Source organism: Polyodon spathula, chromosome 4 (assembly GCF_017654505.1).
Source record: "Polyodon spathula isolate WHYD16114869_AA chromosome 4, ASM1765450v1, whole genome shotgun sequence".
Classification (NCBI taxonomy): Eukaryota; Metazoa; Chordata; class Actinopteri; order Acipenseriformes; family Polyodontidae; genus Polyodon; species Polyodon spathula.
Window position 1 is genome coordinate 12,984,189 of NC_054537.1, and position 16,036 is coordinate 13,000,224.

Consider the following 16,036-nt stretch of genomic DNA (forward strand, 5'->3'; position numbering starts at 1 on the left):
GACAAATCTGGTGCAGTCCATGTATTTCTTGTCAAATACAATTTAATCACTCACACACTCACTAGATTTCCAGTTAGTTTCTGCTTGTAGCATCTCCTCTTAATCTTTTTTTTTTCTTCCTCTTACAGAAATAGAGCCTTGGCTTCACAAGTTCAGAGATGAGAAGACAGTGGATTATTCCCAGTTAACTTTTGATCCAGGCCACAGTGAACTTATTGTTGGCGCGAGGTGAGTGATTGTGTCTTCAGAAAAATCACATGCATCCATTTTGGTGGAGCTTTTCATTTTCTTATTTGAATTAAAGTGTTACAGAACAACCTGTAGTGTTTACAACAAATGCACTAATTACAATTGCTGTCTCCTTTGTTGTTTTTTGCTTGATATTTGTATTCACCTACAATTTGCCATAAATCAGTAGAAGAATGAAGCCAGACAAATTCTACAACATATGGGCCAGGTTCTCAGAATAATGTTTTTATTATTTTTAGTTTTTCCAAATTGATTTTGTTGGTAACAAATGCATATTTACAGAGCGAGTGTCAAAACTTTTTAGGTAAAAAATCAATCCTGTTGAAGTTTATAAGATTCGCTCAGATGATTTGTTGCAATATGTTAGTTTATTAATAATGAGTTGTTTGCATACTTAAACAAAGGAAATGTCTACTAATTATCCTTTTCCTGAGAAGGAATTAGAATAATGTTTGTTTTTTTTGTTGTTTTTTTTTTTTTTTTTTTTTTTTTTACAAAATATATAATTATATCCACTGTGTTACACATTACTAATTATATATATATATATATATATATATATATATATATATATATATATATATATATATATATATATATATATATATATGGATTAAGTAACTGTTGACATCTTTAAATAGACTAAGATTCATGATAATCAGTCCAGCAAGGTCGAGCAATAGCGGGCTTCTCTTAGACAGTAGATCCTCTCTGTTATGTCACATCTTCGGCTGTCAATCTAATTTAAAACCAATTGGAATAAATGTCAGCTTTTTCATTTTGACTTACCAAAATTAAGAGTTGTAATTTAAAAAGTATATTAAACATGATTTAATAAGAAACACACAAACAGTAACAATATTATGCATTACACAACCCCCAAAATAATGAAATACAGTGGCTACTACAAGATATCGATTGACCTGATCGACATCATTAACAAACAGGTGAGGTAGAGGAAAAATAACAAAAACAGGAAGAAAGCATAATATAGTGAGTTCTGTATCAATCTATTTTAATGATACAATTATGTCAAACAAAATAATGTAAGCATCCATTACATTTCATTACATTTTGAACCTGAACCTTCAATTTCCAAACAAGTGTCAGCACAGTAAAATATAATGATCACTATTGTCCTAAAAGAATATCACTGTGTTTTATCAGCATCAGGCCTGTTTCTGTTTAAATGACTAATGTAGGTAGAGAGAAAAACTGGAGTAAGTACAAAAATAGATAAACAAATCTTTCTAAATTTATATGACATAATATTCATAGTGTTTTTGCCTGCTCTCGATTCACTGTAAAGATGTGGTATTTTTAAAAGGTTGTGCTTGTGTGGCACTGTAGTGTATTTGTTTAGAATTATGTAAAACTCCAAACACCACCATCCTTTATGTATTTGGACTGGGCACCCTATCGGTTGAGTTATAGTGTAAATTAATATATCCTGTTCATTTGAGTGAGATCCTGCTTCAAACCAGTTCATATTCCAGAGGACTGAAAGACACGACAGTCAAAATGAACTTTGCTCTTTCCTCTGTGAGATTTAGTTGGGGCTCGAACCTTTGATCTCCTGGCTCGTTATTTTTTGTAGTATATTGCTCTGCTGTACTCATTAAGAGGTGGACAGCAGTATGTCACATGGAATGGATTTCCAGTACAGCCTTCTCCCACACCAATAAATTATAGTCAGAAACTATCCTTGACTTCCAAAAGAGTACTTCAGATGTTTACAAGGCCTTTCTAGCGCAGATAGTTATGCAGAAAATTAACTGTTTCCTTCAAACCAGTTGAGCATGACACTTGACATCTTCACTTGCCGCTGTTTTATAATCATAACAGTGCTAAGGTTGAATTAATGCAGGGGCAAATATTCAAATATTCATACAAACACTGCTTAAAACGTATCTGGTGTCAAAAATCACCATGTGTTTGTTTTAACAGAATTTATAAATTAACTGTATCAAAATACTGTATATTATGCAAAGGAAACCAATGCAAAAGTGCTTTAAATAAACAACGCACATTTACATCTATGGGAGTTACAATGCCCTGAGGTGTCCATATGATCGACGTAGACGGACACCCTGTCGGGCCTTATTGTGTGTGTGTGTGTGTATATATATATATATATATATATATATATATATATATATATATATATATATATATATATATATATAAATTACAAGTCAGATTACAAAAATTTTGGGATGGTTACAACAACAGTAGAGGCTGCACACCATGAAAGTAGCACTTTTATTCCTAAAAGAACATTTTCAATTTTTACTGTGGAATGGGTGCATGTGTGAAGTGTATTTCTGTCTCAGGTGATGATTCTTCAATTTGTCCATGTAATGTGGTCAATATTTTGACCCATGGAACACATAGTAGAAAAGTATAGTACGATGATGGCATGATGACATCGCAAACAAACAAAAAAAAAAACCATTTCATTCTGAGTACCAAAATGCATTGTAAACACAGTATATAATTCATTCTAAACACAGCCTGTCATATGTAATTCATTGTAAACACAGCCTGTCATATATCATTCATGTGTTAGAATACAAAGGAAAGACAGGCAGCCATGATGCTTACATGATGTTCAATGCATCTGTCAGTTGCATCAGACAATACCACAACAGTTGTCTTCATGTTGGCCTCTTTATATTGTGTCTGCAGGCCAGGTTCATGTTTATTAGTTCAGAGTCAGCTACTGAGAAAGCCCAGCCGGTCACAGTCTTATTATTGATTGTGGAGGATGGATAGGCGTGTCTAGTCAATTACATTTAATGTCCCTTTGAGGCTCAATTCAAATACACAAAGAGCAGGACATGGCTGGGATACAAGAAATGCGGTGATTATCAGTTAAAACCTAAACAAAAAAAACTTCAGTGTACTGAAGGGAGTGACTTTATTGATACTTTTCTATTGAAGTTAGCAGCACCACACGGAAGACAGAAGATTGTCTGGTTTAGGAAATAGCAAATACAAAATTGGATTGCTGGGTTCCAATGTACAAGGCTAGGGCCTTTTATTGCAATTTCACATTTGATTTGATGCTACATTCATCTACATGATCAAACAGGATCATGTGATAAACTAGGCAAGATAATACCGGCAATGGATTTTTCCTTTTTTTTAACAAACAAGAAAGTATATTTATATTTTCTTATCCTCACCGAACTCATTAAAACCATTCATAAAACAACATCTGAAATAAAACCGATTACTCAAATTGCCAGCAATCATCATTTTTCTGACCAGTAATTTGTTAGTTTTTTCCTCTGGTTACTGTTGCATTTTATCATTTTTCAGATTACATTTAGGGATAGATTCTCAAATCTATTTTCTCCAAATCATCATTAGAATATTTTTTTAGAATCATGTTATAAAGAGGTGTTACCAAACCAGAATTAAATACATCAGACATGTAATGCTGGGACTTAAGTAATCTTTAGTTGTTTTTGAATTGTTTTCATTGCAGAAGAAAATGGGAGATTTAGAGTACATAAGAACATAAGAAAGTTTACAAACGAGAGGAGGCCATTCGGCCCATCTTGCTCGTTTGGTTGTTAGGAGCTTATTGATCCCAAAATCTCATCAAGCAGCTTCTTGAAGGATCCCAGGGAGTCAGCTTCAACAACATTACTGGGGAGTTGATTCCAGACCCTCACAATTCTCTGTGTAAAAAAGTGCCTCCTATTTTCTGTTCTGAATGCCCCTTTGTCTAACCTCCATTTGTGACCCCTGGTCCTTGTTTCTTTTTTCAGGCTGAAAAAGTCCCTTGGGTCGACACTGTCAATACCTTTTAGAATTTTGAATGCTTGAATTAGGTCGCCACGTAGTCTTCTTTGTTCAAGACTGAACAGATTCAATTATTTTAGCCTGTCTGCATATGACATGCCTTTAAAGCCCGGAATAATTCTGGTCTCTCTTCTTTGCACTCTTTCTAGAGCAGCAATATCTTTTTTATAGTGAGGTGACCAGAACTGCACACAATATTCAAGATGAGGTCTTACTAGTGCGTTGTACAGTTTTAACATTACTTCCCTTGATTTAAATTCAACACTTTTCACAATGTATCCGAGCATCTTGTTAGCCTTTTTTATAGCTTCCCCACATTGTCTAGATGAAGACATTTCTGAGTCAACAAAAACTCCTAGGTCTTTTCCATAGATTCCTTCTCCAATTTCAGTATCTCCCATATGATATTTATAATGTACATTTTTATTTCCTGCGTGCAGTACCTTACACTTTTCTCTATTAAATGTCATTTGTCATGTGTCTGCCCAGTTCTGAATCTTGTCTAGATCATTTTGAATGACCTTTACTGCTGCAACAGTGTTTGCCACTCCTCCTACTTTTGTGTCATCTGCAAATTTAACAAGTTTGCTTACTATACCAGAATCTAAATCATTAATGTAGATTAGGAATAGCAGAGGACCTAATACTGATCCCTGTGGTACACCACTGGTTACCACACTCCATTCTGAGGTTTTTCCTCTAATCAGTACTTTCTGTTTTCTACATGTTAACCACTCCCTAATCCATGTACATGTGTTTCCTTGAATCCCAACTGCATTCAGTTTGAGAATTAATCTTTTGTGTGGGACTTTGTCAAAAGCTTTCTGGAAATCTAAATAAACCATGTCATATGCTTTGCAATTATCCATTATCGATGTTGCATCCTCAAAAAAATCAAGCAAGTTAGTTAGACACGATCTCCCTTTCCTAAAACCATGTTGACTGTCTCCCAGGACCCTGTTACCATATAGGTAATTTTCCATTTTGGATCTTATTATAGTTTCCATAAGTTTGTATATAATAGAAGTCAGGCTTACTGGTCTGTAGTTACCTGGTTCAGTTTTGTTTCCCTTTTTGTGGATCGGTATTACATTTGCAATTTTCCAGTCTGTCGGTACCACCCCTGTGTCAAGAGACTGCTGCATGATCTTGGTTAGCGGTTTGTAAATTACTTCTTTCATTTCTTTGAGTACTACTGGGAGGATCTCATCCGGCCCAGGGGATTTGTTTCTTTGAAGAGCTCCTAGTCCCTTTAACACTTCTGCCTCAGTTATGCTAAAGTTATTTAAAACTGGATAGGAACTGGATGACATGTGGGGCATGTTGTCTGTATTTGTAAAAACTTGTGAAAAGTAATGGGTAAAAAAAGTAAATGGGTACAAGAATCTAGCCATTAGAACTGAATAGCATGTGCTATACTGTATATATGTTGCTTTTAAAGTCACAAATGTGTTAGATTCTCCATCTCAAGTGTTTATTGCTTGAATAATCCAGCAAATTTTGCAATCTAATTCTAGAATCAACTGGATAATCCTTGCAATGTATGCTACCCAGAAGCAAGCCTTGATATTGTCCCAATATTTGTTATTATAGTTTTATTTTTTCATTTATGTTATCTCAATGAATTACCTTTCATCCGCATCATGTGGTCCCTATCCTTTGCTTCATGTTTCACAAGGGACATTTATCTGTCAGCCGTTAATAGACGATCTTCACTCTCCAGAGGCTGAGAGCAAAATAAACCAGGCTTACAGACAGTACTTCCAGCTGATTGAAGTTTGGCTGACGTATTTCTTCATTGTTTGAAACACATGGGCGGCAGCGTTCTCAAGAGAGGTACCATAAATAGCAATATTTTAGCTGCTTTTAAATCTTGAAGGTCCTTCAACAAATAAGTCACACAGGTTGACATCTGAAATTATTGTTTTCAGCCAATTCTATTATCAGTTGCCAGGAATGTCCCATTTGGCAGGTTGAGAAGTCCTGACTTCAGGCTACATGCTCGTGTGTTGAGGTTGTGTGCCTCATTTTCTGGGCAGTCTGAAGTGAGTAACACCTTTTATCCTCTGTTTTCAGGAACCATCTCTTTAGGCTACGTCTGGAGGACCTGTCACTGATCCAGGTGTGTGAAATATGTCTGCTTTTCCTCTCTCTCTTTTTCCGGAAATAGGTGAACCACACTAGATAAAACACTAGAAGATGTTTGTAGAATCTGTTTGTTTTGGAAAATTACAGTGGCATGTCAGGGGCAGAAGAGTTAAGAAAAAATATCCTTCCCAGCTTTCTCATATCTTAATTACAAGAACTGGAAGATAAACTGAGGAATGGCCCAGGGGTTTATAAATAATACAAAATAGTTTGCACTGTAAATATTTATCATGTTACTATTTACTTCCCAGCTCAGCATAATTATGTGTGCCGTTTAAAATGTTTACAGTATCAAAAACATTAACCTCATTATAAACTATAATTAATTACTAACAATAATAGTTCTTTTTTTGTTATTAAAGCCAGCATAAAAATGATGCAAAGGGACTCTGTATAACTTTCTGTCGCTTTGCACTTTCTGACTCTTGTGTTTTCCTTGTTTTTCTATTGCAAGTGGTTTAGAGAATATATAATACCGTTAAAAAAATTCAAGAGCATTATTTTCTTGTTGAAAACTCCTGGCCTACATGATGAAGCTTTGAACACCAAATAACCTTTGAAAGGCAATGTGAATTACAGATCGCTTGCTCCTGGTGTGCTTGCGGTTTGCACTATGCGAAACAGCTCTTTTTCATTTTGTGCAATTTATATATATATTACTTATTTGTAGTGGGTAGCAGCAGTACACATGTTGGGAAATGATTAACCCACAGAGGGCTGTGCAATTGTTTCTGGTTCCAGCTGCAAACCAATTTTGTGAAGGAAATATGCTATATACAGTCTAACTTCATTATAACGAACCCTCCCCTGGGACCTGGAGAAATGTTTGTTATATCAGGTTGTTCACTATAGTAGGGTTTGGAAATTTGTTGTATCAGAAATATGAAGAAATGCCAAAATTGAATTGAACATCTTTATACACTATACAGCTGTTCTTTTAAGATAAATTCAAATTGATCCACATTTAAACTGTATATGTAAAAGAAAACAGTAAAGACATGGAAAAAAGTACACTTACATGCTGAATACAGTAATTACATGACCTTTCTGTTGAAAAGAATATTCAGCGTAGATTGCTTCATATTTTTTCTGCTTTACTCAATACACGCTGTTTCAATCTATTTACCGCCTCATGCGTGTTGCTGTGGTTGCTGTTTGTGTGAAGATGGCAACGATTAGCACTACAATAGGTTATCTATCAATCAGCCTTATCTTCAAATTAGCCTACCAAGATCTTTGTTTTCACTGAGAGAATAACACATTCACACTGGAGAAAGTTCAGTGCCAGTCACAACTAAGATAGTTTATGATAGATTTTGTGAAAGTGATTGTTCTAATACAGATAATTTCCATGAAAAAAATGGTTCTTGATGCTTGAATCGTTAAAAAAGGGTGTTTGTTATAAGAAGGATTTGTTATAGTGAAGTTAGACTATATATATATATATATATATATATATATATATATATATATATATATATATATATATAGTGATAAAGCTAGGGGTAGAGTCATTAATGTGAGGTATGTGAGGGCAAGTTTGCTGCAAACTATAACCTCACATTGCTGGAAGTAACATAGCTGACCCGAAGGAAACTTCATATTTCCCAGACCACCTCACTGCGGGAAATGATGTCACAGAATTAAGGATAAATCATTATAAAAAGGTACAGCCCACAACAGGTTGGTGAAGGAGTAAGGATACAACTTTGTGCTGGGGGAGAGTGAGTGGAAAGCATGTGCTGTTAATAGCTGTTTGCTTGTGATTACCAACCTTGGATTGTTTGACTACCTGACTTGTTGCCTGAACCTGAACTTTGCTCTGAACCTGTAACGTGTACCAAACACTGTCTGTATTTTGATTGGCCTTTGGATAGTGGAAAATAAATATATCAGGTTCTGCCCTGATTTATACCGTATTACTGTGTTGTGTAGAACTTTGTTTACGGATCTCTGCTACTGTTTATGTGCGCCCATTCATACTTAACTCCAGATTTGCCACAATATATATATGCATAGTCTTTTTTGTTCAAGACTGAATAGATTCAATTCTTTTAGCCTGGCCCTTCGAAGAGCGACCAGAATTATTCCGGGTTTAAAAGGCATGTCATATGCAGACAGGCTAAAAGGATTGAATCTATTCAGTCTTGAACAAAGAAGACTATGCAGCGACCTAATTCAAGCATTCACAATTCTAAAAGGTATTAACGCTGTTGAAACAAGGGACTTTTTCGACCTGAAAAAAGAAACAAGGACCAGCGGTCACAAATGGAGATTAGACAAAGGGACATTCTGAACAGAAAATAGAAGGCACTTTTTTACACAGAGAATCGTGAGGGTCTGGAACCAACTCCCCAGTAATGCTGTTGAAACTGACACCCTGGGATCCTTCAAGAAGCTGCCTGATGAGATTCTGGGATCAATAAGCTACTAACAACCAGATGATCAAGATGGGCCAAATGGCCTTCTCTCGTTTGTAAACTTTCATATATATATATATATATATATATATATATATATATATATATATATATATATATATATATATACATACATATACACACACATATTGGCATAACCATAAAGGGATTTACAGTTGGATCAGCAGAATGGTGCCTTTGTCAACAGTTCCCTTTTTGTAAAGCCTATATGCAGGTTCATCGAACACATGCTGTTAAAAGGGATTTGTTTTGGCTGTGCACAAAAGGGTGACATGGCTAGTGACTGACACTTAGCTGCCCAAGTCTTCAAGCAGCAGATTAATTGTAGAACTGAAGACCCACATTCAATGAATGCCAGATATGGGACTTGAATCCACAAACTTCTGCACTGCTGTAAGGCTATGGTTGTGCCATGGCTAATTTTAGATGGTAATTTGATGGTGCAGTAAAATCTTGATGACTGGAAGGTGACATATGAATTGACCTGATGTGAAGCACTGAGATGCATTCGTCTGCAAAGCATGTGGCTGCAAGATTGTAGGACATTTTACCAACTCATTATACCTTGGATAATTTAATTACATGCTGAACACCCACTCACCGCATGCAAACTAAGCCTGGTAGCACATTCTCCAAGCTACAAAGCAGTCAAATTAGTTATATTCATTTTAATCCCCAGTTAGTTTTAATGAAATACATTTCTGGTATATTTTAGCTATGTTGCAGGAAATGGAAAATAAGTATTTAAAAATAGTAATACAAAGAGAAAAGTCTATGCTGCAATTCTATACATGAACTGTTTGAATGTGTTATTTAGGACCTCATTGCAAAAAGAGCCACTGTTGAAATTTGAAAGTTGAAAAAAAGAGCAGAAAAATGGTAGTGCTTTATTGTAGTTTAAAGGATTTAAAGCTGGCAGGTGACCTCGTGTTAAAAGGTAATACATTCCACCTTGAAGAAGGCCTACAGGGTAAAAGTTAATTTACTGAAATGACACCTATATTATTAGTTCAGTGTTTTGTAAGGGCTTTTAATGTTGAAATGTGAGCATCACTTTGGTATGCAGGCATAAAAAATAAAAAAGTTAACCACTGGATACCCTAGAATAGGTATTACACATGCTTTTTTTGTTCAGTTTTTTGCAAGAGTGACAAAATAATGAATTGTATCAAAAGCAAATACTTTATTTAAGTTATTCATCCCACTCGTTTCTCTATTAATCTGGCACAGAAACCTCATAGAACCAAACAGGTTTCATAACAGCTAACGTCTAGCATCATTCTTTTCAGACACTTTCCTATTTAATGTCCCTTTACTTGAATGCATGGGACCAACATTAAAGCTTGCTTGGCTTAAAGTGATTATAGCTAACAATCTAATTGCACAAATCTTACCTGTTGTGGACCACCATTCGGTGTGTCATCTAGATATATATATATATATATCCCTTATATATATATATATATATATATATATATATATATAAATGTTTAGTCTTGAAACAAATGTGTTCTGGCTCCAAGAAGCCAGACCGGTGTAGATACACAGACCGATAGCTCCTTTTTTTTTTTTTAGCACTCCTGTCTTAAAAGAAGTTGCATTTTCTCTTTGCAGTTTTAGAAATATTCATCAATTAGAGTATTTTAACAAGCTAAAAAAATACATAAACCATTAAATGTCTACCCTGACCTTGAAATAAAGTGAAATGCTGTTGTCTGCATATTGGTGATTTGCCATGCCATGCATCAACATCGTGGACAGGCATCATCAGACATACAGTCTTGCACATCACCATACACATCACCTTGTCTATTTAATATCAGATGCTTTTAGATGTTTAAACTCCTGAAAACCACAAGCACTTACACTGACAATCAAGTACGAAATGCACTGCAACAAGTGTCCATGCAGCGTATAAATACCACATTTCCCTCGCAGTGTTTCTTTCTGAGTTGGCTATTGACAAGTTGAAGAAAACTTTTCTTTTTTTAATGTAGTAAGAAGCTGCAAAGCTCTTTTATCCTCAGCCTGCAATGCATTTGTTCAAGGAGGTCTGTTGAATCAGGAATAGCAGGGGGGTTCTGGAGAAAGTGCAGCCACTTCTCATTCTGAGAAGGGCTTGTGCCTGGGTCTCCTGAAGCTGCTGTGAGACCTAATGGATGGCTGGCCTGTACTATCCGGGTGACACGCAGAGGGACTTCTCCTTCACATGCACCTTTCCTCTTCTGAGACAAGAATTTGGGGTTTTGAAAAGGAGTATAAAAGAAACTGAAACCAGTTCAAAATCTTTGGAGCCATCATCAGTCAATGAATGCAGTAACACCTGCCACTGACCTTTCAATCCTGAGCAGTTAAATTGCCTATTGTGCCTGTTATTATAAAATGGATCTAGGGTTATTGCTGTTAATGATTTTGAGATTAAATGTAATAGTGTTCCATTAATTTTAGTACAGAGAAGCTTACGATTGCTCTTTCTTATCTCTGTTTCTTTTTTTTCTTTTTAACTTTTAATGTGATGCCATTTAATTATTGTCATTCACATTTTTAAACTATGAAACATCTTAAAGTTGTATCTGCATATTGAAACCAAGCACACTGTGAAAAGCAAGAACATTTACAATATTTATAAAATAGTCATTCAAAGAAAACAATAGCTAATACAATGTCTACATTACATTTGGAAAATAAGAGATTTATTGAGATACATACACATCTATCTATCTATCTATCTATCTATCTATCTATCTATCTATCTATCTATCTATCTATCTATCTATCTATATCTGCAGGAGTGTGGGGGTGTAAAATATATATTGCATATTGAATGCATTGCTACAGTGTTATGTTTGACTTGGCTATGGAAACTACAGTACTTACCACAGAGAGTACTCAATAATTACTTGAGAAAAACACCAGATACAGAACAAGAACAGAGCTGTTCATACTCATTTTCCAAAACATGTCTTTTCTTTTTTGCTGAGAAAGCTTATCTATATTTGTTTATGCTTTGCTGGTGTCTGGCAAGCTGATTCATTGTCAGGCTGTATTTATTGTGACCAATGTTGATGTTGTTGCTGAAGTTAAAAGACAGCAAACTTTGTTAAGCGGATCACCTAATGAAGTGTTTATCTTTGTAGTGCTGCAGTCAACAGCATAGCTTTATTGACTGATTGGCTTGTAACACTTTCTAATACGATTATATATTTTTTCTGAGTACTATATACCTTTTTGTCTTTTTACTATAAGTTAAATAACAGGGGTAGTTTGGATGCCCCATTGAGGATGGATATACTCTGGTTTCAGGGATATAGTGGCGCCATCTGTAAGTCTATCTGTCCATTCTTATGTATGCCACACTGTGGCAAAGTGGCTGGTGAAGGGGAACAGGTGTAGCGGTGATGCGGTGCAGGAGTGACAGGCAGACAATGGTAATCCGGTGAAAAAGTGTTTTATTTATATTCCAGGTCTGGCGACCGTAAAATAATAAATCCCCGGCAATACACAACAATGTGTAAAGCGCGGGGATAACGAAAACAGGGCACAGTCCCGAACAAAAAACAAACACACGGTCACCAGTCCTGGGTGAGTGCAGTCGTGCTGGTTGTCAGTGCAAGTAGTGTGGTGTGCAGTGGTGCTCCGGACAGTGCTGACCCTTGGCGACAGCTCCGGGGGTGCGCTTAACTGTGTATAGGTGAAAACACAGACAATTAACAAGACAGACACACCAATACACAACACGTAATTCTTTTAACACTGAGAGCTCCTCTCTCGATCCTTTTCTCCCCAAATGTTTACCCAAACGAAGGAAAAGATCAGCATTACCCTGGCCCCTATATTTAATCCAGCATGACATCTTGGTAAATGGTTGCAGCTGCCTTATTACTTACAGCTGCCCCTCGTTTACCTTTCAGGTCAATACGGTCTTACAACAAAGTCTCACTTCTTTCCAGGCTGACCAATTTCCCGGTCCCGGAAATGAACTGTCAGGCCAGCCTTCCAGATACTTCTCCCGTTCTTTAGCGCCCTCACAGGTTGGGTGGGAGATTTATCACCAGAACTCATTATCTTTCTGTCACATATCCCATATCTTTCTGTCACACAGACTTACATTTTTCATTCATCAAATTGTGATGAAAACATCATGCTATTGAGAGGGGGTTATTAAAATCCCCATCTGCCCTCCTTATAAGCAGTTTCTTTTAACAATTAATTTTAAACTTCAATATTTTTTTCAGTATTTTTTGGTTGGAGAGATTCTAGAAAATGATAGGTATTACTAAGAACTGGAGCAGAAAATGTGCTTGGCTTTTTCAGAGGGTGGAGTTGGATGATTTCTTTATCATAAGAGACTCTGCTTTCTAAGGGCCATCAGTCTAAACTGCCCAACAATGACATCCCAAGGAGGGCATGTGGCTGAGATAATTTCTTACTATACTGTATGACACTTATTGTTTTATTTTCTTCTATGAGTATGTGCGTTATTTTGCTCTTCCACAAATTTCTCCCTGTCTTCTGCATATAAAACTTTAAATCTAGACCCCATTGTTGTTTGTTTTATCATCACTCTTATTCTACACTGGCAATCTTATTATACACGTGTCTCATACCACCACAAAGATTATAGGAACATTGTCGTTCGCAAATTAATAATAATAATAATAATAATAATAATAATGTAAGGTATAAACCATGACAGGCCGTGCGGTTCCCATGATATATATCACGCCTGGGGTTGTGGTAAGGCCCGAGGCATAATATATCATCGGAACTGCACGTCAGAAAATGGTCATTTGAGGGAATTAAAATAATTAAAATAATTAGGACACATTTTAAATTAAGACAAAACCAGAAACTTAAATTGTGTATACATCCGCAGTGTAATATAGTCCCACATTTAAATTAATTTCATTTAATTTATTGTTCTCTTATTAAAAATACATTGCACGTCTCTGTTTATTGTGAATTTCTGCATTGAAAGCGGCATCTTGAAACTAGAGGATTGAGCACAAGCTAATGATGTTGATGATCTGAGCGGAGTTTAAAATAACACTGAGAAAGCCAGGAGAGCAGCTGCGATGGATGCTGAAGCCAGAACTTGAGGTGAGTTTGTGAGCTCGTTATATGCCAGGCACACAGATTAAGTTTAAGATCGAACCAGACTTTATGCACCAATTTGACCGCGGTGTCAGGAGACAGTGCCTCAGTTTCCCACAGACGCTTCAAATTCAGGCCAGTAATTCGGGGGGGTGGTGTCTGGTCTTGTCTACTTACTTTTATAAAATTTTTCATAACTGACAGGAGCACATTTTTAAACTTGCTGTCAGCAGAGATGTTAACACTTCAACTATTAAAATATCTATTTAGCCCAGGTCTCAGCGTTATAAGACTGGAGACTGAATTTTGGTTGCCAGTTGAACTTCTTGCACTGGCATAAAATCCCCTTTAATGTTGTTGAGAATTTTTATTTCCTTAAAATGAATGCCCATATTTTTTTCTTTAAGCCAGTCTTAACAGTACATTTACAGCCCATGCTGTTGTTTTTTTAGTGTTTCTTCAGTCTTAGGTTTCTTCTATTTCATTTAGCTGTTCCTCATCTAGTGTTATGTGCCTACTCTTGACAGTTGCTTGTGCACTTTTTTATTTTTTTTTTTTTTTCAGGTGGGCTGCTGTCTTCACTCAGCAAATTGGTGTTGTACCAGTTATCTGTTTTCATCCCCAAATATATTAATGGAAATAGGTGGAATGTCACTATTTTTTGGCAGTGCTTTTATAACTAATAAGAATTCTGAATGTAGTGGTGTGTATGATTTATTCAGTGTGAAGCGGCTCATTAGTATGCAAACCGTTCTATACGCTAAATATACGCAGTCATGTGATGCTGTTTAACCAATCAGAGGTTGTTATTTTGCCAAACTGTTTAAAAGATTGGCTGGATAGCTGCCACTTCATTTTGTCTCTGTCACCCTGAGCCTTAGGCCTCAGCCTACAGAGCCTGCTACACAAGAGTGTAAGCACCAAAGAGAGGAAGAGAACCAACCTGTTGTCAAACGCTATTGTTTAAAATTAATTATAATAATTATATATATATATATATATATATATATATATATATATATATATATATATATATATATATATATATATATACAGTGCCTTACAAAAGTATTCAGACCCCTGACCAATTCTCTCATATTACCGAATTACAAATGGTACATTGAAATTTCTCTCTGTTTGATATTTTATTTTTAAACACTGAAAATCAGAATCAATTATTGTAAGGTGGCATTGGTTTTATGTTGGGAAATATTTTTAAGAAAAATAAAAAACTGAAATATCTTGTTTGCATAAGTATTCAACCCCTGTACTGTGGAAGTTCCCAGTTTGCACCGATGAAAGAAATTGCCCTAATGAGGACACAATTACCTTACCATTGGCCTCCACCTGTGAACCATTTAAGTTGCTGTCACGTTTTCTGGATAAAAACCCCACTGCTGAAGGATTTGGTAAGGCTGTGAATCTGAAGGAAAATGAAAACCGAAGAGCATTCTACAGAAGTTAGAGATAAAATAATACAAATGCATAGATTAGGGAAAGGGTACAAAATAACAAGTGTTTGGATATCAGTGAGCACAGTTGGATCAATAATCAGGAAGTGGAAGCTGCATCACACCACCCAGGCACTGCCAAGAAAAGGCCGTCCCTCAAAACTCAGCGCTCTAACAAGAAGGAGACTTATGAGAGAAGCCACAGAGAGGCCAACAATCACTTTGAAGGAGCTACAAAGTTCAATGGCTGGGAGTGGAGTAATGGTGCACCAGTCAACCATATCAAGAGCTCTGCATAACACTGGCCTGTATGGGGTGGTGGCAAGAAAGAAGCCTTCACTCAAAAAGTACCATCTGAAAGCACATCTGGAGTTTGCCAGAAAGCGTGAGAGTAACCCAGCTGCGATGTGGGAAAAGGTTTTGTGGTCAGATGAGACCAAGAAAGAGCTTTTTGGCCCAAACTCAAAACACTGTGTGTGGCGCAAACCTAACACTGCCCTTGCCTCAAGACACACCATCCCTACAGTGAAGTATGGTGGTGGCAGCATCACGCTGTGAGGATGCTTCTCGTCAGCAGGGACTGGGCATCGTGTTACAATTGAAGGAAGAATGGATAGAGCAAAATACAAGAAAATACTGCAAGAGACTCTGCTTCAGTCTGCTTAACAACTTGAACAACCTGGAGCAAATCTGCCAAGAAGAATGGGCTAAAATCACTCCGACACTGTGTGTAAAGCTGGTACATACTTACCCCAAAAGATTTAAAGCTGTTATTGCAGTGAAAGATGGCTCTACCAAATATTAATGTGTGGGGGTTGAATACTTATGCAAGCAAGATAT

At 36.3% G+C, this 16,036-nt stretch overlaps 1 protein-coding gene across 3 annotated transcripts in view; it reads left to right on the plus strand.

Moving 5' to 3' along the window:
• The window catches only part of LOC121314193 (semaphorin-5A-like), a 135,888-nt gene that overhangs the window by 43,537 nt on the left and 76,315 nt on the right, over nt 1-16,036 (plus strand). For all 3 annotated transcript variants that reach the window (XM_041247203.1, XM_041247204.1, XM_041247205.1), the window contains exons 3-4: nt 129-228; nt 6,139-6,184. In XM_041247203.1, coding sequence (XP_041103137.1) covers nt 129-228; nt 6,139-6,184 — 146 coding nt within the window. The remainder of the gene's footprint in view (nt 1-128; nt 229-6,138; nt 6,185-16,036) is intronic.